The sequence below is a fragment of the Patagioenas fasciata genome, chromosome 7 (genome assembly GCF_037038585.1).
Source record: "Patagioenas fasciata isolate bPatFas1 chromosome 7, bPatFas1.hap1, whole genome shotgun sequence".
Classification (NCBI taxonomy): Eukaryota; Metazoa; Chordata; class Aves; order Columbiformes; family Columbidae; genus Patagioenas; species Patagioenas fasciata.
Window position 1 is genome coordinate 2,089,175 of NC_092526.1, and position 25,593 is coordinate 2,114,767.

At 42.8% G+C, this 25,593-nt stretch overlaps 1 protein-coding gene across 1 annotated transcript; it reads left to right on the forward strand.

Moving 5' to 3' along the window:
- The first annotated feature begins 275 nt into the window (after positions 1 to 275).
- STAM2 (signal transducing adaptor molecule 2) lies at positions 276 to 24,415 on the forward strand. Its single transcript, XM_065840771.2, has 14 exons — positions 276 to 396; positions 8,296 to 8,380; positions 10,748 to 10,823; positions 11,043 to 11,138; positions 13,862 to 14,008; positions 15,342 to 15,411; positions 16,118 to 16,304; positions 16,973 to 17,067; positions 17,775 to 17,857; positions 18,043 to 18,130; positions 18,670 to 18,724; positions 19,297 to 19,450; positions 20,935 to 21,104; positions 21,313 to 24,415. The coding sequence occupies exons 1-14, from the start codon at positions 357 to 359 to the stop codon at positions 21,527 to 21,529; spliced, it is 1,563 nt and encodes a 520-aa protein (XP_065696843.1). The 5' UTR covers positions 276 to 356; the 3' UTR covers positions 21,530 to 24,415.
- Positions 24,416 to 25,593: the final 1,178 nt, after the last annotated feature.

Genomic DNA, 25,593 nt, shown 5'->3' on the forward strand with positions numbered 1-25,593 from the left:
CCCCACCCGCCCAGGAGAGGCGGGGATAGGACGGGGACTCTTCGCCCCGCCCTCACGAAGCCCCCGTCCCGGCGGGGTGCCCCAGCGAGCGCCTGACAGTCGCTACCGCCACTGCCGCCGCTGCCCGCCCCGCCTCTCCCCGTTCCGTCGCGCGTTACCGGCGCCCCCCTGCACCCCCTGCCTGACGGGCGCGTCGTTGCGGTGCTGCGGCGGCGTTTCCTTCGCCACGCGTTCAGGCACGGCGGGGCAGCCGCGGGGGGGGGTCCTGGGGCGGCGGTGGGGCGGTGCGGGCGGTCGGGCGGCCGCTGGCCGGGGAGTCCGGGCCCAGGGCGGGTGAGCGGCCGGGCGCTGCCGAGATGCCGCTCTTCGCCCCCAACCCCTTCGAGCAGGATGTGGGTGAGTGAGCGGGACGGCCGAGGGGGCGGAGAGGCCGGGCGGCAGGTCGGCCACAGGCTCCTGAGGGACAGAGAGCGCCGGCGGCCCAGGGGGGAAAGGCCGCGGTGCCGGGCCTGCTGGGTTAGCGCACCAGGGTTCGTGACAGGAGCTCGGGTTCGGGGACACCCGGTGTTTGTTCCTGACAGACCCGGTGTTTGTTCCTGACAGACCCGCTGTTTGTTCCTGACAGACCCGCTGTTTGTTCCTGACAGACCCGCTGTTTGTTCCTGACAGACCCGCTGTTTGTGACAGGATTTCGGGCTCGGGCCGGGCCCGGGTCTCTGGCGGTGCTGTGGAGCGCTCCGCAATATGAGGAAGCGTTTTGTGGCCAGTCGTGCTGTAACTGGTGAAGTTCTCCAGCTGTGACCCGTCTTTGGGATGTCTGTCACCTCCTGCCCATCACGCTGGGGTTCCCTGGAGGGGGGTGGTCTGTAAAGCTGGTCATTTCGGTGTAGAAGAGTGAAAACCAACACTATCAATGTCCATAGCAACCCAGTTTTATGCCTCTTTCAGCACCTGACACTGATTTGGGGATGTGAAGTTAAACCTGAGCTGACGTTTCTTCCCATTACAAAACCATGAGGCAACTTTGGCCAGAGTTGTGCCATTGGCAGGATGAAGATGACTCAGTTGTTTTGTGCTTCTGCTCCGTCTTGTGCTTTCTTGAGCATTAAACTTGTTCTGCATGTTGCTTTATTAGGGATTTCTTTTGCCTTTTTTTTTTTTTTTTTTAATGCCTATTCTGAATCAAAGCACTGGAAAAAGCAATTAAATTAATCTGGATACCAGAGTCAGATTTCCATTTCTTGTTATACTGGAATTTTAGGTCAGAGAAGAACTCAACATTCTTGGGATTTTTGTCAGGGCTGCAATTTATACAGACGGAAGAGGTCCTTGTGAGTGCTCCTATTACCATGCCATCTCTTTTTTGTTAAGTTGCAGAATTTTCTTAATGTGTCTGCAGAGTTTGGTTGACAAAATCATTCTCTTTCTTCTTCACACAAGCCATCATGAGATTTTTAACATTGACCTATGATTGAAATGAAAGTAGAAACTTACCAGACCAGCTGCGCGTAGTCCAGTTATTTCAAATACCTTGTGGAGTTTTATGTGGGTTTTGCCAGCCTTTCTTATCTTTCACAGGGCTCTAATTAATGTGTTTGCCCAAGTGGAGACTGTGTGAACTGGGGACTCACAACCATGCAGAATTCTTTGACAAGTCTAAGTGCTTCAAGACTATAGTAGTTCAAAAGTGGCAGTCTGTTGACTTGCGATTTCATAGATTTCGCCTTACATACACTGAGTGGTGACTGGCTGTACTTATTACAATTAAGCAAGTGCAACAGAACAGTAATTTCATAATTATTGAGGCTAAATCTTACGGTCCCTTGCCAGGAAAAAACTGTTGCCATTAAGAGGTTGTGGGGTTTTTTTATTTATTATTCCATGGTAAATTAGACTAGCCAGAGCATCAAATTATCAAATACGGTTGATCTGTACTTTAACTTGCAGTATTTACATGAGTGGTTTTTCGTGCTTTTCATATGCACCTGTCAGGATTTAATGTTTTTACATTTTGGTGTGTTTTTCATTTAAAAAAAAAAAGGTACATACCAAGAAAATAGTTGAGCCCAGTTGCTGACCTGACGCTACTGGGGAAATCCTTTTCCATCCCATCCACCCAGGTTTACTTTATTTTGATTCATCGTTGAGCCAATTCAAATCTTTTTGGCAGAAAACTCATTTGACAGAAGAAAGTATTTGGTTGGTGGACTGGATTATCTATGCAGCTGATGAGTTTGGAAGTTTGGTGACTTGAATCAGCTCAGCAGAGGCTGGGAAGTGGTAGTGAAGAAGAGCAGCAGGAGAACCCTGCGAAGGTTAACGGAAAGAACAGGACCCGCTTTTGTCAGCAGCCAGCAGTGAGGTTGATCCAGCTCCCTTCAGACCGCACATCTAGTGCTGCCCTTTTCTTGGGCCACCTTTAGAAAACGTAGATAAGCACACTTTGGCTTTGCCACAGCTGCTTTTGCTTTCTTGGTCTAAACCCATGTGTTTGCTTTTCAGCGGAGCTGCGCAGAGTCTTAATTCCTCGGCATCTGTTTTGGTTGCTTTGTATACAGTTGCAGTGTCACATGAGTAACCTGTGAAATAGTGTTTTAGAGAAGCGTGGTTTCTTTCATCTGTTCTTCTTACTGAGAGAATACCCCAAAACTTCACTTCTTTGGAGTCTGAGCAGCTTTTTAATTTCCTGTCTAAATCTATTCCTAGCTAGTTCACATGCACTTGCTGTTTTCCCAGCGTTGTCCTTCCTCTTAAATAACCTTCATCTCTTCAGTAGTTGCTCCTTCAATAGAGAGCAAGCCTGTTCCCTTTCATCTTCTGTTTAGTTAGCCTTCTTTTGGCGGATTGTTGACATGATCAAGGGAGTAGGAGTTTGGCTGGCATCCAGAATTGTACACTGTATTGTGGATTGCTGATAGCTCGTTTGATAGCGTTTCATGTTTCCTTGCACTTTGCTGAAATGTTTACCTGGTGTTTTTCGTTCTAGAATTGCATTTGCCTCTTTGGGGCTGTTTTACCTTTGTGGCCCCTGTCCCCTTGTGCTGGAACTTAGCGTACTTATTGTTCTCCTCTTGTTTCCAACTGCTGAGCACTAAGTTTCGAGGAGAATCTTCTGCTGACTCTGTGTGAATTTGCATTTTTTCCTAATAACTGTTACCTATTTCTACCTAATAAAGTCTGCAAGGGTTTACATTTCCCCTTACATTATATTTTAGCCCTTGCTTTTATTGATGATACCTTCTAACTCTCTGCTAGTTTTCCTCTAAGACCTTTACCCTTGCTCTCAGTGTCAACCAGGATATATTAATACTGATTTCAAGACTGGTTTTTTTGATGTATTTGGAGAGTAAACGCTGCCCACCCTCATTAGATCAGCCTTTGAAAAGATGTCCTTGCCTAGAAGAGCAGCTGCTTCCTGTTATAATTCACCATAATTCCCCTTTGTTTCTCAGTCTGTAATAATTCTTGTCTTCAATGGTTGGTCTAAAGTCTTGCACATATTTGAGGACAAGCTAAATGGGGTATGTTTTGGCTGTTGCTTGGACTTTTTTTGTAATGTCGGGACAATGTTTTCCAGTCTTGAGTCCATGGCTTTACCTTGATTTTACTGATGAAAATTCCTAAATTCTTTGCCTGCAATTTTATTGCATTTCTTTCTCATTTTTGAGATTATTACTGGTCTGCTACCCCAACCCTGCCTTGATTATTTTTTAGCATATCATAGCCTCACTTTTTTTGTTTTAATTATATTCTGAGAGAAGTTTTGTTATATAACACGTGACTGTTGGTAACGTTGATGTTTGTGCTTTCGAGGCTCTAGAGTACAAGTCTCTGTTAATCCCTCCCTGGTCTTTTTGATGCTTTTCTTGTAGTTCGCAAGTTGTCCGACAAATGGAATTGTTTACTTTTCAGGTTATTGACCAATTGACTCAATGAAACAAAATGTCAGTCTCACTTTTTAAGCAACAATTGTGTCTTAAAAAGCCTTCTCAGTCAACTGGATGTACATTATGGAAATTTACTATTCCATTTTGACCCAATATTTTTAGTATATAATATTCCGAGTGAAGTGAGTAGGGTTTAGCTGCTACCTGAGATCGTTACAGGTAGTGTTGCCTTTTCAACAAGGACCAAGTGGACCACGCAGTGGTACTGGAAATGCAAGTCATATGACTGCAATGTCATCGTGTCTATAATTGCTCATTAAATCAAAGCTAGAATTTTCTAATTTGGCTGTACAAAGGCAAAGTAAACAAATGAAGGTGTGTGGGATTAAATTTCTGGTTGTCACCAATGTGGTTCTACTTTATCTTCTGAAAACCAGCAATCTGAAGTAGTCACCAATTTTTTTTTTTTTGCTATTCATTTTTCATATATGAACTCTGTTTTTACATACTTAGAATGGCTCAGTGTAGAACTTGAAATATTTACATGCAGACAAGATTTGAGGGGCAAAACAGTGTCTAGAAACTTTGTATTTTAGTGATCAGTCTTTAGCAAATGCCATATCAAATTGAAAAGTTCTCTGTGCCAAGTCAGTGCTTGAGCACTTGTTTTCTCTCTGTTTCTAGCATAAGAATTGACGCAGGTGGGAAAAAAAAAGTTATGTTTGAGTATTTTTCTTTTCTTTGACATGTTACTTGGCATTGTTGGCAAGCCTGGCTCAAGGGAATTCAGGACTGAAATAACAAGATATTTTGCGAGTTTGAAAGTCATGTGTGCCAGGCAGCATGAGGTGGAGCTGTCGTCAGACCAAGGATTGCTGCTTTCGCTGGGTCGGTCTCAAATGCCGCTGTTAAATGGGATATAGATTTCCAGCAGAAGCGATCTGTGAGAGATTTGTGTTGTGTAACAGGGTGAGATACTTTTCGTAGTAATGAAAGCGTCACATTGGTTACCTTGGCAGAGATTTCCGCAGAACTTTTGGGGTGCCCATGTTGTGCCTGGGGAATTCTGGGGGCTGAGAGGTTCCCGCAGTTCCCTTTCTTTTTCTTTCAAGATTCCCCCAGTTGCTCGAGCTGGTTTTTTTGCTTCTTGCTGGTATGGAGGCCACAATCTCTGCCGGGTGTCCCCAGGCCTGGGAGAGCGAACGTGCAGTCGCACACTTAATGATGAACGCAGATCTGGGACACTTTGACATCGTGCCAGGATCTTTAGAGACAGAGACCTGATGTTTGAAAAGATGTAAACAGGGAGGCTTTTGAGGATTGCCATGTGTTGCCCGGTTGCAGTCTGCATGGTATTTTTTTTCCTGTCTTTTGGTCTTGTTCCTGTTATTACCAATCCCTTTCTTGTAAAAAAGGGGAAAAGAACTGGTGTGGTTGGGCTGGAAATGGTAACATTCAGCTCATCTTTTGGATGTTGTGTGGTAAAAGGACAGTCCTGAAAAGCTTGACTTTAGCATGTAGTGGTAAAGCGTCACTTTCTCCTCTGGAAGAGCTGGTGACAGTGTTTTAAGGCAGTAGCTTGACAAGCTTTCCTTCTTTTGGCAGGGATAGCAGTAATCAGTTCCCATTTGTTCCCAGCTGCTCGTTTTAGTGCTATCCCCTCTCACGTGTTGGCATAGTTTTGTGTGCAGCTGCGTGGCAAATCAGATCAGGGAACTGAACCAGTTAAAAATGATTAATTGTGGGTTTAATTCTTGACGGGTTTTTAAAAATATACCAAGCAGCAATAAAAAGAAGTATATTTTACTTTTATTGTTATTTCTATAATAGTAAGCTCAAGCCTAGTGTTCCTTCATTGATCAGAAGACTACAGAGTATAAGTCATAGCATTTTTTAAATAGTTTTTATTCTCTTGGCACTGAAAATATCTCAGAAAATGCATCCTCCCACATCTGTTTCTTCTGATCAAAGTCCACATCTCAGCATCTGTGAAGTAGTTATCCTTCAAGATTATTCTTCAGCTGGAGCTCATGTTAAGCAAAAAAACAGATGCTGTTAAATTCGTCATGCTGGCAGGGAAGAAAACCTCAAAAGCTGTAAGAATTTGCCGTAGGACAGCCTTCATATTCACAGCGGAACCACGTCTGCTCCTACAACAGGCCATGTAGGTACAGGAGGAGCGAGTAAGTGCCCAGGAAGAATTCAATACATACTCTGGCAAGTGCTTTTGGGTCTTTTGTAGGGGACAGAAGTGACCCCTGTGCCCATGGAACCAACACCACGAGGGGAGGAGAGCTGAAGCCCCACAGCCCCACTCCCTTACCCTCCTCCTTGGCAGACTTTGGAGGGTCTCTCTTTTTGGATCTGCACGACAGCGTGTACAAAGCCAGGTGGTTTTGCAGTGTTTACACAGCAGGGTCAGTTTACAAGCTTGCATTTGACTGACTTGTTAACAATCAAAGTAATATTACATTTCTTACATATTTTTATGTCCAAGTATCTATTTCAGTTTGTTTCTTTGCTGTAATATTTTAGAAGAAAGTGCTTTCTACTAGCAAATCAGCTAGGCGTATCCCCTCAAAGCATCTCAGATGTATTTTGTGGATGCAATTATGTTGTTTTAAATATCTTCTTCAAAAGTCAATTACCTGATTTCATTTGTTTCCCATTTCAAAAGGAAAGTAGTGAGAGAAAAGGGGAGTTTGGAGGTCTGGATTTGGGATTTTGGAGCATATGAAATGAGAAATAAAGGTGATTGGTATGACAAGACCTGTCCGAGAATCGCTTCGCCAGTTGTGCCCGCCTGTATTGGAGATGCGCAAGGCGACGCTTTTGAAAAGCAGCTTTAGCTGGCAGAACTTTGTAGGAAACACCGGGCTGACGTCGTCTGCACCAAACATCGCATTGTGCTGCTCTTCCGTGGTTGTTCAGAAGTGTTTAGAATTACAGGCACTCATTTGTTTTCAAGAACAAGCGATGAATTCTGTGCTAGTGTCCTAAAAATACTGATGCTCTTACAAGCAAATATAACAATTATATCGTTTCTGGGTAAGTTTTTAAGGTTTGTGCTGTAGAAACAGCCTTTCAACTCAGTATTTGCTTCCTCGGTTAGTCTGGCTTGGGAAGGTACCCATGGCCAAAACTGCAAATTCCCATTCCTCCTTGTTGGTCTGCTTACATCTGTAACAAGAGGGGGTTGAGGGCGCTGTGGGTGCTGCGCTGGCGTTTTCTTTGTGGAAGCCGTTCTGCTGAAACAGCCCCAGCATTGTCGCGACTTCTGACTGCAAAACTAAGTAGTGAAGCTGATTATCAAAGATGCTTAATTGCACACATGAAATTGGGTTTATCCTGCGGTAGTATTGCTGACAGCAAACCTCGTCATTTTGGAACAGCTGCTCTCACAGAACACTGTCGCATGATTAGTGAGTGACCATTATGTTCTGCTTTAATCTACTAAATAATCTTTAAAATGCTCGGTCCTCAAGAGATTTAGTGGTTTCTCTTACAGAAATAAAATTCTGTAGAACACCGATTGTGATATTGCCGTGATTTTGAAGTGCATTCCAATGGGATTAAAATATAATGTACAAATCTCAAATGACTTATCTTTGAATTTAGTTAAAATATTAAATTAGTAGGTTAGAATTAAATCCTAAGGCAGAAAATGCAGTGTATAAATTATTTAATTTGCTGTTTACAAGCTATTTTAATAGAACTGCAATATTGACATTTGATTAAAATAACATGGCTCTAATAAAAACTTGAAAGCACAAATAAATAACACTAAGCCTTATCAGTTAATACATAGAATGATATACTGCAAATATTAATTAGGGCTGCATTCTCTTAATAGAGCAGTCTGGTTTTTGTTGCCTGTTTCTGTAGTTTTTACTGATCCTTTCATGCCATTTATTTTTCTCAGCACTTGCTGTGGCGTTTAGATTTTCTGAAAACTCTAGTAGAAAAAGGTGGCTAAGTGTGTTGAACAAGGAGATGGCTTTTCTTTAGAGTCCTAAAGAGGGGCTTTTTTGTTTGTTTCTTGGAACATCCATGTGAAATATTTAATGGCATACAAATGTTAGAAGACCTTGAGCAAACTCTAAACTAGGGCTATGACTTACACCTGGAGCAGCCAAACAAGCTGTACAGAAGCAATTTCTTTTCCTCATTTACATTACACTTTGTTCTTCCAGTTTCTGGAACTTTTAAATACTTCTCACATTGCAAGTCCAGTGCTGAAACCTGCACCTAACACTACAAGCTAGCAGGGGTTAGCGCTCATCTGTCAAAGGTGCTGCCTCTCAATATTTTGTACGTGGAGTCTCCTTTTTAGTGGGGCTGAGACAGCATTTATTGAGTTGGAACTTAATAGGGAATCACACTGAACCAATCTTGGTTTTCTTTACAGAAAAAGCTACAAATGAATATAACACCAGCGAGGACTGGGGTCTCATTATGGACATATGTGACAAAGTTGGAAGTACTCCTAATGGGTAAGGTGTATCTCGGCGCTACAACACGTAATTTTGTGTTCATGGGAAGAATTCTGGTTCAGAGAGAACACGTCTCAACCAGCTATGCAAAAAGTGCTGCCAATATGATGCTTCTGCAAGCTCTACAAGTTCATATAGTTGGCTTTAACATTCTTTGAAAGAAGTATTCCAGCAGGATTTCTAGTAGAGCAATTTGTATATGCTGAGTGCATTCCAGTTTTTATGGAGTTTTGCACAGTAGACCAAGTTATTCATATTTAATGATCTGGCATAAATTTTGAGAAGCAACTGTGCCAGTAGGAAAAAGTGAACTCGTTTCTTGGCAGAAAATTATCTAGCTGGGACAGTTAGCTATTTACAATGAGAAATCTGTCCGTGTTTATTCATTAGGAAGAATGAGGCCGATGGAGGAGAAAAGGGAAGAAAAAGGGGATCCAAACACAGATCAGTTTGAATCACTTTAGCCTGAGCGGTAATACTGGAACATAAGTGGTAGTTCAGTGATCCCATCATGGCCAATAGTAGGTTCATCTTTTTGAGTGATAACATGTTTTAAATTTTGGAGTAAACCCAAATTAGTGCAGAGGCTGAATTCTTAGGTGATCTTAGAACTTTTATCAGTTATGTGACATTTAAGATTACTCCACTGAGAAAGATTTGGGTTGGGTTTTTCTGTTTGGTTGGTTTTTGTTTGGTTGTGGGTTTTGTGTTTGATTGGTGTGGTTTTGTTTTTAAATGAATTACCTCCCCAATAGCAAATGTATTCAACCCGGGAATCTTTAGAAAAGAACTGGAGAATGTCCTTTGAGTCCTTTGTGAAAAATCAGTTGTCTTTTTTGTGCCAAAAGAATTTTATAGAGGGAGCTGTTTAAATCTACTGGGTTTGGACAAGGGGAGATTTTTTTATTACACATGCAAAATACGTAACTAAAATATGTAATTAAAAGTTAGTGTATTTTTAACATACTATGAAATCCTAAATTCTTAATTTTAAATGCCTATTTTACTTCAGTTTTGTGCAGTTTGCTTCCCTTCGGCCCTTCACTAAGAGCCATCTTCTGAAAGTAATAGACATCTATCTTTATGTAAATACATAGCTTAACAACAAGTATGTTGACTTTGTTGGATTGTTTGCACGTTAACTATGACCTGACATCCTGAGTGTTAGGACCAAACCCACATTTCTGGGGCTAGAGAGAACAACAGGGCTGCAGCAGTAAAGCAGAGCAGTTGGTGCTGAAGCCACTGCACCCATCCCGTCTGCAGCTCATGGTGTTTAATTTCCTTTTTTCCCTCTCCTTCAGAACAGGTTTAGTCCCTTCTCCTAACCTCAGTTCCCACACCAGCATTGGTGCAAATTTGCACATCCTGTGGCTGTGGCTCTCGTGGCTGCTTGAGAAGCTGGAGCACACGTGGTGTGCGCAGAGGAGCTTCTCTCTTCCTTTCTTCCAAAGGGAAATGAATTTGCCTGCACAAAACTCCGCTGTGAACTTCACGTGCAACACTTGGGAATGATCAGAAAATTGGTTTCCAAACCAGACTGCTGCTCTAAACCAAAATGTGAATATAGATACAGTTTACCATACACACAGTAGGTTGAAACACAGATCTTTGGAAACAAAACATTGGAACAAACATGTTTTTTTAACATGACCAGTGAAACAGTTTTGGTTTCGTTTCTGCTCGGGCTCTGCTGGGCAACATGGGGAAATGCAGCCTCATGGAGCCGTTTCTGTGCTTGATAACAGCGGCCCCAGTGTACTGCAAGCGGTATCAGTTGTGAAGATATTGCATCAGTTCTCCATCCTGCAGTAACATTTGGAGCTCTGGTCATTTTGTCATCCTCCTGTGCTTATTTCAGATTTTCCTGAAACAAATGATACCATCTTTAATGTGTGCTTAGTGTCTGGAAAATGGGATCCAAGAGCTGACAACCTGCGAGGACGACTTTTAAGTTAAATCCATAGAGACCCTTTACAGTAGCCAGTAAAACTACCGTTTATTTCATCACCACTGCTCCTTGGGTGTTGTTTTTTTAAATGTAGACATTTCTTTCATTGTCTATTTCAAATCCACTTTCTGAACTTAATGGCAATTGCTCCCTTTATGATCTGTCAGCAGTTTTATGGAAGTGAATACAAAATGCTATTGTAAAATGGAGTCTTCTCCAATCCAAAATACATATAAGAACAAACAAGTTGTTCAGTGTTTTTCCAGGATAGCTCTGGGAAAATTTTATATTAGGTTACATTCTTCTTTCAATAGACCTGGTTTTGTTTGCTTGCCAACTGGAGTATCTGGTGTCATTCGTTCCGCAGACCCCGTCAGTCACATTGACCGCTAATAGTTTCTCGATTCCCTTTCCAGAGCGAAAGATTGCCTTAAAGCCATCATGAAGAGAGTAAACCATAAAGTTCCCCACGTGGCTCTGCAAGCACTTACAGTGAGTAGACTATCGCTATTTTCAAAAAAACTTAGTATTCTTTTATGCAATGCAGCTTTTAAATGTGTACTGATTAATTAAAACCTTTATACATCTTCAGTAGAAGTCAGTAAGAGTGTGCATGCTGAACAGAAGATTAAATTTAAGGTCTTTTATGTGTACTTTTATTATTATTTTCATTGTTGTCATACATTTCCACAATTACATTTCTGTCGTCAGCTTTTAGGAGCCTGCGTATCAAACTGTGGAAGGATATTTCACTTAGAAGTATGTTCTCGTGATTTTGCGAGTGAAGCTCGAGCTATAATAAATAAGGTAACTTTTTATAACTTTATGTGCTGGGGGAGAATTATTGTGGTAATTCCTTTGCTTTGTCTCAGCATAGTGAAGATTTGACAAAGCTAATGTTCCAGTTAATATGTATTTTCTAGTTTTGGTGCAATGGCAGATACTGCTGGCTGTTTGTTTTATCACTGAAATAAATGTACTTTCATTTTTACTGTTAAAATATAATGTATTAAAGAAGTCACAGGCTGATAATACCTACTCCAAATTTTTACAAAATTACATGAGCAATTTTAATTAAAATTTGTGACTCTTGCTAAGCTCAATTAATTTGATAATGGTGAAGGCAGCTTTTCTTGAAGAGAGTTTTTATTTGACTTGAAAGAAATTCATGAGCTGAAGTGCGAAGGGAAAACTCTGAGAAAGTTAAACTATGTTTATCCAAGGAAAAGGATAAAGTCTTCAGACAACCTTATTAGTTTCCAGAGATTCTCGGATGCTGAATGAGGAGGTAACCAAGACAAGAAGACCTAAGTGGCTGGGGTCAGGCAGACAATGGGATCTAAATCTGGATGTAATCAACTGAATAAGCAGAAACAGCTCCAGCTGAAGACAAAAATGGCTAATGGGTTAAAAAGAAGTTAGTCTTCAGATGTATGGGAGGCCTGGAATCATCAGAGGTGGAGCAAAGCAATTAAGGAAACTAATACAATTGCTGGGAAGCAAAATGAGTTCACAGCTCTTCTGTTTCTCGCTTTGTATGGAAAAATAGGTCTTAAAGTCCTCCCCTTTGTTCTCATTAGCCATGGTCCATTCTGAAATAGAATGTTGACCTTCATCATCTAAGAGCAATTTGGGATGTAAAAACAAACCTTTAATCCCACTGAAGAATGGTCTGCTGGAGCATAATTTGTTTTGTTGTTGGCAGATAGTAATGTTTTACCCCCATTCCTGGCCCACTTAGGAATAATCTTCAGAGGGCAAATAAAATTGTGCTTTCTCCGTTTTCTCCTAAAGAAAATCAGTTCAGACAAGTGTAACAAATGCCTTTGTGCCCATGCTGACCCTATCAAACTACATCTCTTCTTTCAATTAAATGCGTGCTCGAGCCCAAACTTGTCACCGTTCTTACTGTTCAGCGTGTGTTTGCACGTGAGGTGCAGGCTCGGTGTGGTCTGAATTACGCTCAAACGAGCAATCTGGGCCCTGCCCTGCATTTGTACAGTCCCAGGCTCTTCTCCTGACAGGCCAGGGCAAGCAGAGGTAGGTGAGACCAGCAGCCCCACAACCCTTATTTTGAGGTTAGTTTGGGTGCTTTGGGTTCAAACTACAGTCTTTTCATCAGCTGTCAGCCAAACCAGAAAGTGTATGGAATCTGAAGTGCTTTGCTCCGCGTTTTCCCCTCAGAGTGTTGGCATGACCTTCACATATATTACCTGCTTTATTGAAGAGTTGCTTTATTTGCTCCAATAAATTTTTTAAGGCTGTTACATGATTACAGGATTAAGAGCAGCTGATGTTGAGCATGACTGAGGTGTACTCTGCAGGGTATTCTTCAGCCATACGGCAGAGTGATCCATGGCTCTGACCTGCTTTTCTGAAGGTGGATTATCACTTTGGGTGAGGTTGTTAGCGCATGAAATGTGCAGTGTTAAATGAAATCAGGGGTCCTGTGGGAACTGAGAGTAGCCGTAAATCCTGTGGGTGAGGGTGGAGGAACAGAAGCTGGAGAGGAATGTGGGAGCCAGAGGAATTGCTGCAGAGCATGGACTTGATCTCGGTTTGTCCCCACTCCAAAAAAAATACCTTCCTTTACCAGACTGTGACCCTACACCTCAGTTCCTAATTCAGGAACTAATAGTATAAAGTGTCCCGTGAGCTGGGTAGCTCTGTATATAATATCTAATTCCTTTTTGTGAGACAATCTGGATCAAGGAGACATCCATCCATCTCCGTATATACGTATGTTACAAAGATCAGGTTTTTATGAGATCCTGTCACCTGAAAAGTCAACAGGGAGAATGTGTTCTGGCTTCTGAGAAGACAGCAGAGGTCATAAAAGATAGGGAAAGACAGTATCTTGTATTAGACCAACTTCCGTGGTTGGGAGGGGAACAACAATACAACTTAGATGTAACAAAGAAAAAATGGGGGTAAAAATGGAGGGTGACTAATGTAGAGATGCAGAAAAGTTTTGGGGTAAGTGTGATAGCCTGAAGTGCTCCAGAACTATTGAGGTGGAAACATGGCTAACATTTGAAAATGCAAAAGAGTTGTCAATCTTTTTCCTCAACCACCTCAACTGGATTCCACTAAAATACCAGCAGTACCGGTAGGTGAGCTGCCCGCAAGATCTAAGCTCTGGCTATGGGACAGAACTGGCCTCAGAGGGTGGCTGTAAGGGTTGGAGGAGCCCTGATTTAAAATAACCACTTGGTTGGTAGAATCAGGGAAACCTGAACTAGCTGAGGTCTGTTGCGGCGCTGGGGTAGTGGTGTTGGAAACTGCTGTGCCAGCTTTCCAGTGAAACGATGATGCTCCAGAACCTCAGCCTGTTATCTGCAATATCAGAATGAGTGTATACAAGACCATATATTCTAGGCTCTGTTTTCCAAATTTCCTTAATCAAGACAATTATTAAGGATATTTCCAGCAAAGTGGTTTTGGTCACAAAGTTTTACTTGAGAGGGCACAAGTCTTTCTGTTCGTTCTGAGGTTCAGGCCTCCCTTTCTTTGCATTTTTTGTCTTCTAGGCTCATCCAAAAGTGTCTGAAAAGCTCAAAACTCTGATGGTGGAATGGTCAGAAGAATTTCAGAAAGACCCGCAGTGTAGTTTAATATCTGCAACTATTAAATCTTTAAAAGAAGAAGGCGTCACTTTTCCTGCAGCTGGATCGCAGGTAAAAGCTGATTTGGGATACACGGTGCTGTCGGGTTCGCTGTTCCTGGCAGCGAACAGAATTAAAAGCTGTCCAAATGAGATCTGTGCTTTCGATCAAAGGAGAGTAGGATCCTTGTTCTGGTTTGGTTGCCTCCTTATGCTGAGGTTCTCTTCTGTTCGTTCAGCTTTTTTATGTCCTTGCCTTCCTTAGAACAAGAAGAACAGATTAAGGGCTATTTCATGATGCCCTTATGAGTCGTTTCGTTTTAGATCCTCCTTCCGATCGTTCTTAGAGCGTCATTGAGCTGTCACCACCTTAAATCGAAGCAATTCTACGCCCACACTTTGTACTTGGCGTTCCATGGCTTTAATTGCTGACTTGGAGCACATATATTCATTTTTCTTCACAGAGCCTCACAAAACAAAGGGCAGTATCTGGAGCAGACAGTTTTGCAGGTGACCTGTGCTGTGCTTTCCTTTTCTGAGTCCCCTGTTCATGCAGTGACCCGTCTGTGTCAGGAACTGTCCTGGCTCTGCGGGGTGGGGAGCTCCAGTCAAAAATCAAAGCTCACCCTTTGTATTTTACTTCTGGTGGCATATTATGCTTTATCTTGTAGCTGGCAGATAGAATGCCAGGTGATTTGGGTTTTTTCCTGTGCTTTATTTATTTATGCTTCTAAATATTTTCATGTTAATTGTGAGTTTGGTGAGGATCAGTCCTGAAAACTAGAACTGCAGCTTCTATTATGTATTCCTAACACGAAGTTTACTTTTCTCTGTATTAAATACAGAGGGAATTTTTTACTTTTACAATCTTTCCTTCCTCCACAACGATGTTTTCGCTTCTAAATCTAGGATATGTGTTAAAACATATGGCAGAAACATGGAAGATCTCGAGTACTGGCAACCAGTTATGCTTCCTTTCCTACAAATACATATCAAATGACATCTTGATGATTTTATCTTACACACTCCACTTCAAACAAGCAAAGCTGAGATTTCTTTGTATCTGGTACACTCGAAGGGTGGGGTGGAGGACAAAGGTGGAAGGAGTGGTCACTTAAATGAGTAGTCTCACTTTAATAAACGAGACAAAAATAAGTATTTAAGTGAGATCAGCTGTTTAAATTAGATCTGACTACTTATTTTACTTTGTTCCGTGCTGAAAACAAAATAAAACCTGGCTGAGATACTGCAAAGTGGTAGTATTTTCTTCCCGAGGCTATCTTGATTCAGTAATGAAATGCTACAGTCACCAGTTAACCAGGAGCAACTTGTCGCTAAGTACATAATTATAGAGCTTTCTTTTTCCTTTGTAATCAGAACTTAAGCTGTTGTTAATATATTTGCAGGCTGCCACAAATACTGCTAAGAATGGGTCGTCATTAAGTAAGAACAAAGAAGATGAGGATATAGCTAAAGGTAAATTGCTGGTCGCAGCCTTGGGTTAGACTTGTGCACTAGAAGTGTTGGTAAAATGCACAGACAGGCAGTTGTGCTCTCTGCTGTTGTGTGGAGTGGAGAACAAGGGCACAGCAGGTTGTGACTGATATGCTGTATCATTCAAAATGGGGCGAAGGTGTTTTCCTCGTGGATGAGGATTTGGGGTAAGATGTGTTCTTCCCCATCACGCAGCCCTTAGCGCTGTTCTGTGAGTGCTTTCTCTCCATGGAGCTCGCTCTCTTCCCTTCTGCACCCACACGTTTCATTTTAGCCTTCATCTTGATGTTTTATTCTCTTCTTTCTCAGATATCGTTACTGTTGTTCAGCTGTCGTAGCGAAGCATTGATCAGTACTCCTAATCATGCTAAGATGCTATGACGTTAGCGGTGTGTGCACGGCTTCAGTAGTGGGCTGTACCGTAAAAAGCAGAGGGCTTTTTAAATGTTTCATAACGTGTGCATGATTACATACTGTCTTTTAATCCTATTGCAAAGCTGTTGAAATGTGAAATATGGCTAGTAGTTTGGAGCAAAGATTTTAAATTTAAAATACTAGAGGAGCAGATACAGATACAGATCAAGTTTAGAATGTAACAATAAACAATTTTCCATTTATTTTTACTAGGAAAGCAAACTGCATTTGTATACAGGGATAAAATATAGTATTTTTTCCTCCCTAATTGTAGCTATCGAATTATCTTTGCAAGAGCAGAAGCAGCAACAAATGGAAACTAAATCGTTGTACCCATCTGCAGAAATTCAGCAAAGCAATCAGAACTCGAGGAAGGTGCGAGCTCTGTATGACTTTGAAGCTGTCGAGGACAATGAGCTCACCTTTAAAAGTGGAGAAATTATTTTTGTTTTGGATGACAGGTATAATGTACTCCAATTAAGGTGTCTTTATTCCACAACTGTTATTTTCTTAGGATAGAAAATTCTTCCTCTGATGCTGTTTTCCCCCCAGAAATGTATATGGCCAGTCTGGCCTCCCTCAAATAGCCTTTTCTTCCACTGTTCCTTCCACACCCCGAGTGTTTGACCTCAAGTCATTTTTGGTGCAGGACCAACCTCACCGTGTTATGTTGGGTATTTCTGTGCTGTGGGTCCAATTTGTTTTGTGGTTTTTAAGATAAATGTTAGTTGTAACATATGTCATAAGAATATATATACTTGTTACAGTGCTAAATTCCAACTGCTTACAGAAATCATTAAATCTCTGGCTATCAGGCATCACTGAAGAAAAAATACTGAAGATAATGATTGTTGTTGCGCCAATGACAGCTAAGAAGCAGAACTTCTTCCCTCCTAATGCTGTTCTCATTTACTAGACTGTGACAGATCAATTCTGTTTCTAATGTTAGTCTCTACTTGTGTACTTCTTGTAAACCCTGTCTCTATAAACGTCCTTCTTTGCCTTTGTTAGTGGATACACAGGGAAGCAGCGTATTAGATATCACAGGTTTTCTGTCAAAAACGCAAAAGATGTTGCTGACACTGAGCGTTAATGTTCCGAGTTTTGTAACACAACTTTATTTCCCCAGTGATGCCAATTGGTGGAAGGGTGAAAACCATAGAGGAGTGGGACTGTTTCCATCCAACTTTGTGACTTCTGACTTAACTGTGGAACCCGAGGCAGGTAAGTTTGCCACTAAAAACTGACAGATTGTTTTACAAAGATGAGCTTATTGTGGAACTACTAATTAGCCCATCAGCAATGTAATTTCCTGAAATCAGCCCAAGGAAAGAATTGAGAGAGAAATCCTACCCTTGTTTCAAACGAGCAAGCATGTACCACTGCTGTAGCTCACTTTAACAATTTCTAAGTTGTTTTCCTGTTAGAAAAAAATCAATTTGCCATAATTCTTTGTCAGTAACATGTAACAGATGAGTCCAGTAACTCGCCATTTAGAATGTCCAAGTCTCTTTACAGACCCCAGACCTAGTGTAGAACAACATTCATACCCGTGTGGGCGGTTTGTAAGAGTCACATTGTTGGTTTTATTCATGCTCGTGACACCGAAATAAATCTTGACGCTTCCGACTTGGCTGAAAGTCACTGTACCTGTGTCGGAGGTGGTTTTAGGTGCTGATATGACTCAGGAGTGTTTCCCTCGCTGGGCCTGGGTTCCCCATCAGGCTGACGGCCCGAAGGAAGCAGCTCCTCGCAACATTTTCTAGGCAGACCCATTTTCCCTTCCCGGCAGCTGGGTGCATCGCTGTGGAAAGTACTTACTCCACTTTCTCCCTGGTTTAAAGGACCGATGGCAAGCAAGGCGAAAATGTCTGGTTTACGTTAGCGTAGTAACACAGCTGCAGAAAATAAACTAATGTTTGTTCTTTCAGCAACCGTGGATAAAAATTCTGTTCCTGAGGATGCCACAGAAGAAATCAAGAAAGCGGAACCTGAGCCAGTTTATATAGATGAGGTCTGCAGTCCCTTTCAGTACAAAAAACTGCTGAGGTTTCACGTTGGCTGAAACAGTCTGTTGTTACTGCATGTTAGCCGATAACTATTTTTAAAAAAGAACCTTTTTTTTTTTAAATTGAAAATTTAAACAGTCTCTGCCATACCTCAGAAATTACTGTGATTAACCTTCTCTTCATCTTCCAGGATAAGATGGATAAAACACTGCAGGTACTTCAGAGTATAGATCCCACAGATTTGAAGCTGGATTCTCCAGATCTTCTAGACTCAGAAGGTACTTTGAGCACCAAGTTAGCTAGTTTTTGTATTTCTTCTCACAATTACCCTTTGTGGATTGAGCTGGTAATTCTTTTGCGTTTATTTTAAGCTTCGAGAAACTGTGGTCTGTACTAATAGCGTGCTGTAGAACAGCTTATTTCGCAGTGGGAGCGTGAGGCTATATGTGAAACTCTACATTTTCTAATAGTTGCCAAGCCAACTCCATGTTTAGCAGAGGAATTTGCATTTCTGAATATGCCAGTAGGAGATGAAAGTCATAGATCTTGCACAGTGCGAGCAGAACTGCAACGTTCTCCATGTGTTTCATCAGTCGTCTTTTGTTTGAGAGGGCAGAGGGAAAGAGGATGACAAAGCAGAATATCCACAGTATTTTTCCTGCCTGTTTGGGCCAGAGGAATGGGGCACACAAGATAACAAGGTGCACTCTCCAATTCCACAGGCTATTTTAGGGTACTTGCATAAAGTATTTTTCGGCAGCATTTAAGCTTTTAATTGTCCAAGACACTGACTACCTTGACATTTTTGTCTTCACAGATATTTGTCAACAGATGGGTCCAATGATAGATGAAAAACTGGAAGAGATAGATAGGTGAGCCATGACATAGCTTCTGCCTTATTCATTGTGATTCGCTTTAAATTCTGCAGTTGTATTTTTTTGGCTTTGATACTTTGATCTCCCGAGCTAGAAGATCTTGCAAGAAAGGAATTTTGGCAATTCTGCCTTGATTTTTTTTTAACACTTAGTACCCAGGCCCCAGTGTGTGTACTAAGATTCGATTGCTGCTCTCCAGAATTTCCTGCATGAGTTTCTGGGTGCGTTTTATACTCGCACTCTTTGGTTGTAGCCTTCGCAATCTGTCTCGAGCTTGGTACGCTCAGTCTGCTGCTGCTTCTCCACGACAGGAAGATCTATTGAGCGCTGTCCTCTTCCCCTCAGCCTCTGGGGGATATTTGAGGGTGAAAAGGTAATTAACACCTCTGGAATTGCTCGTCTTGGTTCACCACTTGGACTCCCCTTCCAGACATGTGACAAATGGACCATCTGCCTTAGAAAAGTTGTTTTTTCTTGCATATTCAAGACTGTTCAGTGAACCACACTTGTTTTTCTACCATCTAGATGTTAGAGAAACTTAGTGTTTGCAAATATTTGTTTTGAAACAGAAAACATTCAGAATTATCTGAATTGAATGTGAAAGTTCTAGAAGCTCTGGAGCTCTATAACAAACTGATGAATGAGACGCCGATGTATTCAGCCTACTCCAAGCTCCACCACCCTGCGCAGTACCCGCCTACATCTTCTGGTGTTTCGGTGCAGGTCAGTGGCCCTTTCTGGAAATAGAGCCTTTCCTAATATAGATTTCTATTTTAAAATATGACAGCAAAAATGAAGTGTACGCTTTCTTGCTAGCCTACGAACAATCTGACATTGCCTGGCGACTTTTTATAGCCTTTACAGTAAAATATCATTCATGCACTAGAGCAGAGTGCTTCTCTTTGCAGGTAACTGCTTGTACAATAAGGTCTAGTTGTTAATTTTGCTCCACTTAACAGAAAGATACTGGATTGAGAACGCTCAAAGATTCCTTCCATGATTAATTCTTTGCAGTTGGAATTGTGTGTTTCAGCAGCTTGCTGGATATTCTTGCTGTGAGTCACGTCCTCAGCCTGAAAGAAAATGTTACCTTTTGATCTGATAGCGGGGATGGGGGTGAACTTGAGTATTAGTGCGTTAATCACGAGCACGCTGTACCTTTCTAAATATAGAAACACGTCTGCTTTTAGCTCTTTTTGTTCCTTAAGAAATGAACATGTTGTATTAGGGGGTGTAGTTACTCAAAACTGTTTTACAGTATCTCTGATGTGCCCTATCGATGTTTTAGGAAAACAAAAATGGAGGAGAAAGAGGGATTTTCAAGATCCTCTTTGGAGAAAGCATCGAATGAGTGGTGTTACTTTAAGTGAATTCTACTTTAATGTTAATTGTTCCGTGGGAAAAGAATAGTTGCCATAGCAACTGCTGGATCTGAAAATATGTCAGTTAAAAGTAATTCTGTGTCCTTAACTCCTGGTAACGATGGAAAATTCATTATGTTTGGAGGTTAAAAAGTAATTTAAGCCAAAAGGCAACTGGAGTTTATTATTTCTTCCAAGATGCGTGTTTCCAGCTCCCAGTGGTGGAAACCACCAGGTAACGTGAACCGTGCTGCACTGAGCGCAAACCCCTCATCAGCACGGGCTTCTGTAGCCTAAGCGTGTTATACCACTTGTTCTGTCTGAATTTTGAACAAAGGCTTCGATTATCTTAAGCCAGAAATACAGGAAAGTTAGGTTTTTGCTTTCCTTTTGTGTTATAGTCTTAGAATATTCTTGTGTTTTAATTTCCAAAAGGTGTTAAATGACAAATCTCGTATGGTGCCCATCTTCCTACTCAACTCTGTGCATCAAAATATGTAAGGATTGAACATTTTGAAGACAAGGCAAAGTCAGAGAGAAAGAAATAAGGTTTCTGGACAGAGGTCTTGCCTGTGATACAAAAGGTTCTTTCAGATGTTAAGCGCTGACCGTGTTGGCAGTGCACTTCTGAAACGGGTACTTTCTGCTGAAATAGGGGTGTCTATTTCAAACACGTTGCGAGGAGTTGCATGGTTTGGTTTTAAACCCTGTTGGAAAAATCGATGCTCATTCAGCCTTTAAACCCCGTTCATATGTTCATTGTAGTGGCATTCTGTGCACATTTACTGCTACTTTAATGAAATTAAGAGGCACACAAAGTGGTTTGTGTTGTTTTTCTGTTTACAGTCGTACCCTGTACAGCCACCTAGCGGGAACTACCTGATGCAGGGGGTTCACCAGGTCACCATCTCCCCCGGTTACGGCCTGGCGCCGGAGCAGATGGGGCAGCTCCGGCCTCTGCCGCAGACTCTCAGTTCTTCAGGAGCAGCTCAGCAGGCTCAAGCTGCCTATTTAAGGTAACTGATTAAATCACCTTCTTCCCAGTGATAATTTTGTTGCTTTGTCTAGAGGTTGTGCGCTCTTGGGATATTTACAAGGAGATGTCATACTGTTTTGAAAACACACAGGTTGCTTTTGGTCACTTCTCAGCCTTCGTTTGCAAATCTGCTTATCAGATGAACAGCCGTGAGCTTGTCAGGGTTAATGTGTTTTGGTTTGTTGCAGCCCGGGACCGGATTCGGTGCTGAACCAGCCGTACGCGAACCAGAGCGCTGCCCTCCCGTCGGCCTACGGCCAGCAGCACGTGGGGGTGTCGCTGGATGCTGCGGCTTTCCAGAACAACACGGCGAGTTTGCCTCAAGGACCAGGCTATCCCGTGGCCGTTCCTGCTCATTCCGTTCTACAGCAACAAACAAATTACCACCAACAGCCTCTGCTCTAAAAACAAACCAGCTCGTAGTTCGGAATTAATGAATAAAGGTTGCCTGACATAACGATTTCTGTGAATACCTGTCGCAGGTACCGCGGCATTAGGGTGATGCAGAGTAAGAACGTGCATCGGATCTGATTGTTAAGTGTTTGCATAAAGATAGTTTGAACTAGATTAGCTGGGGGTTTAAAATCATTTCGGATTACTTTGAGCCCTGATTTCAGTGCTTTCAAGAAACACCACTTGTGAATCTTAAGTTAAAAGATTGTCCAAAAATCGTTTTCTTTTCAATGTGTTGCTGAAAATTGAGGATGCTTAATTGCTGTTGTGTGTTGCTCTCGTTCCGCGTTGCGTCCTCCGCCGTCGTGCTAGAATCCTTCTGTCCAGCTGGCTTTGGAGAACCCCGCTGCCGCAGACGCCTCCAGCTCCGCAACACCACACGGGAGGGCGGGAAGAGGAAATCATCTGATACCGTGACAGCGAGGACCACGTACCTGCAGAAATAGGAGAAACAAAGTCTTTACGGTGCTGCCTATTAGTTTTTTTGGGAATTGTGGACACCTCCCGATGTTTCTCTGGAAGAAAAGAGGTGGGGTGGTGCTGGAACTCGCCCGCGTCTTTGGGCAGAGCTGGAGCTGCCGGGATGAGCAGGCGGGGAGGCACCCGCTGACGCTGGGCACGCTGCGTACAGAGCCAGAAACCTCCACAGAATCTCTATTCTTTCCCTTTTTGGCTGGATTTAGAAGTGAAGGAGTGAATCGTAGTTCCTTCTGGGAAAGGAGAGGGGATCAGCGATGTTTGGAGCTTCTTAAGACTGTGAGAATCTTCCTCGTTCGCTCTGCAGCGTGGAGCGAGCGGAGCAGGAATCCTCTTTGTGGGACCAGGGGCTCTTACCTCCCTTGGATTTCCTTTCACTGCCACCACTTCCGTGTGTCAATAAACGCCGATTACAGCCGGAGAAACTCATAAGCGGGTTGGGAAATCAGTATTGAGTGTGCTGTGTGCAGGCAGAGCCCGCGGGCGCTGAGGGGACCGTGCTCCTCAGGCAGGACACGGAGCGGTTGCACGTTGGAGATGCCAGACGTGTCTGTAGAGAAGGAATTGCCTCGGAGCTGGGCAAACGCAGCATTTGGTGGCTGAGAAAAGAAATCTAAGAATTTCTTCCCTGAAATTCCCTGTATTTTCTTTCCTGATGCACTTTTGGTAATGGCCGGGCTTTGTGAAGAGGAGCAGATGAGCTGAATTACCTTCCAGGAATGTGGGTTTTCTTTCTTTTGTTGTTTCATCACTATTTACCTACTCACTTTAGCATAGTCATATTTATACCTATTTTAAGAATTTTATGATGAGTGATCATCTTCAAATTGGGAAAATAATGGAAGCAAATCACTGGGAAAAAAAAAGATTGAAAGCATGAAGCTCCCAAATGTCTAAATAAGTATGTTTGGTGTATACATTTTCTGCCAAATGAGGCCTATCACATTATAGAGTAATGAAACCACTGTTCACTCAGCACCACCTCCATTCAATGATTTAATATCATGACCTTATTCGTTTGCAGCCTCATGCTTATGCAATAAGGTTTTCAGTACCTGCTCTTTAAATCTGGTTTTAAATTTGAGTCTGTGCAGTTGGAAAGAAGCTTTTGTCTTTCCTTTTGACGTGACTTTGGTTTCTCTTTATCCTTCCCCTGAAGCAGTTTGGTGTAAAGAGCGCATGTTGCGATACCGAAGTATTTTGATAACTTGTGTTCTATAAGAAGAATAATGAATTTCAGTGCTGCTGTTCAAAATCCTCATTGTCTGGAGATGTTTTGGGGGAGTTTCCTTTGTTGCAGGTGGTGTGGAGTCAAACTAAGCCTTGCTGTCCTTTATCTACGTTCTCTGTCCCTTACTAAATGGAGATTAACGTTGGTATTTTAATTGGATTCGAAACTTTGGTCCAGCAGAAATATTGAGCATCCTGAACTGAGATGGCTACGCAGATGTGATTTGATTACGTTCAGTTCATTCTTAATATAAATAATGTATATACTCATGCGTCTGAGATTTTCTACACAGCTACGTATATGCCTACTGTTAACGCCTGGAATTTTATAAAAGCAGGATTTGTCCTTCTCTCATCTCTTGTATTCCTGATTCTGTGATACGCAACTTGTAGATAGTGTAAAATAATTTAATTATTATTAAAATAGTGTATTTAGAGGGTTTTGGTGTTAATAGGATCTGGTTTTTTTCTCTTCATACTTCTATACATGATCATATTTATTTTTAAGGCCTGATTGTAACTGAACAAGCTGCCAAAGGGTTTCTCTAACTCCAGATTTCTACGTTGGGTTTCTGCCCGCTGTTTTGTATCAGGAATCGCCGGTAGATATCTTCTGCTTTTTCATAAAACCCCTAAGGGTTAACACAGAGATTTGTGCAACTTTATAACGAGAATTTTATTGTAATACATTTGTTCCATCAGTATGAGGTGGCAACATCCAAGTTCTAATCCGCCGGAAGCACCGATTGTCTGGAAATCCCCACACAGCCGCGTTCTGGGGACTTGAGTTTCCTCCGGGCTCTGTGACACACGCATCGTCTCTTTCATTTGGGACAGAAGTTAAAACAAATCAGATTGTTTCTGTAACAAGCAAACCTTCAAAGGAATGTTCTGTGTGTGTGTGTGTTCGGCGTTGGGTTTTGTGTGCGGGTGTTGGCGTGGGACGGTGATTCCCAGGCCGGCCCTGGAGAGGGGCTGAGCCGCAATCTCTGCCAGGAGTTACCTTCTGATAGGAATTTGTGTTCTTATTTTTATCTATGCATCTTTTCTAAGAAATAATAGGCACTACTCTTGCTTACATCGAACACTGTGATGTACCTGTCGAATGAATAAACAGCGTTTTAGAATTCATGGCTCTTACCAGTGACGTTTGACACGAAGCTGACTCGGGCGGTGGGAATGGGTGAAGAGGGAAGGGAAGGGAAGGGAAGGGAAGGGAAGGGAAGGGAAGGGAAGGGAAGGGAAGGGAAGGGAAGGGAAGGGAAGGGAAGGGAAGGGAAGGGAAGGGAAGGGAAGGGAAGGGAAGGGGCCGTGGTGGGTCCAAGCTCCCACAGCCCCGCTCCCGCACGGGGCTTGGAATGCAGACCAGGGTTACAGTGAATTTGTCTCTGTTAGCGGCTGTATCGCGGTTCTTGCAGAAAATCACCCTCTGGAGTTGGCGGCGTTAGGAATAAGGAATGTTTTGTCGGGATACCCAGTTGTCTGCAACACGCGTGCGTTGCCTTGTGTGAATAAAACAGTTTGCTTCACAAACACGGGTGAAGATTCTTTTGTTAAGTCCTTGCTGGAGAGATAAAACCCACAGGAGTCGCTGACCCCCGTGTCCCCCGCTCCCCATCCTGTGTCCGCGCCCCCGGGTCTGGTCCGTCCCGCTCCCCTCGGCAGCGCCAGTGCTGCGGGGACTCATCATCCCCGTGCTGCGGGGACTCATCATCCCCGTGCTGCAGCTCACCTCCTTAATGAGCTCTGCTAATTGGGGCCCAGCGCTCTGGCTGAGCCAGCCTGGCGAGGGGCGAGAGGACGCGGCTGCGCATCCGTGTGAGTTGGGGATCCGAACGGAGCCGTTTCTGTGAAATGAAGATTTACTTCGCCACGAACAACAAGGTGTTTATGCAGAAAGCGAACAGAATGTTCTTTGAATCTGATTGTATTGCATGTCTTAAGTAACAGCAGCGGTTCTTATGGCTTATTATAGGTTTTCATGGAGACTCTGAAATGATCCTGGAGAACAGGAGCTGAGGGGAGACCTTCTGATCTCTGAACTGCCTGAAAGGAGCTTGGAGCCAGGGGGGTCGGGCTCTGCTCCCCAGGAACAAGCGCCAGGAGCAGAGGAAACGGCCTCAAGTTGCCCAGGGGAGGTTGAGGTTGGATCTGGGGAACAATTTCTTCCCCGAAGGGCTGTGGGGCATTGGAACAGGCTGCCCAGGGCAGTGCTGGAGTCACCATCCCTGGAGGGCTGGACAGACGGACATGAGGTTCTCAGGACATGGGGCAGTGCCAGGGGTTGGTTGTGGTTGGACTCAATGATC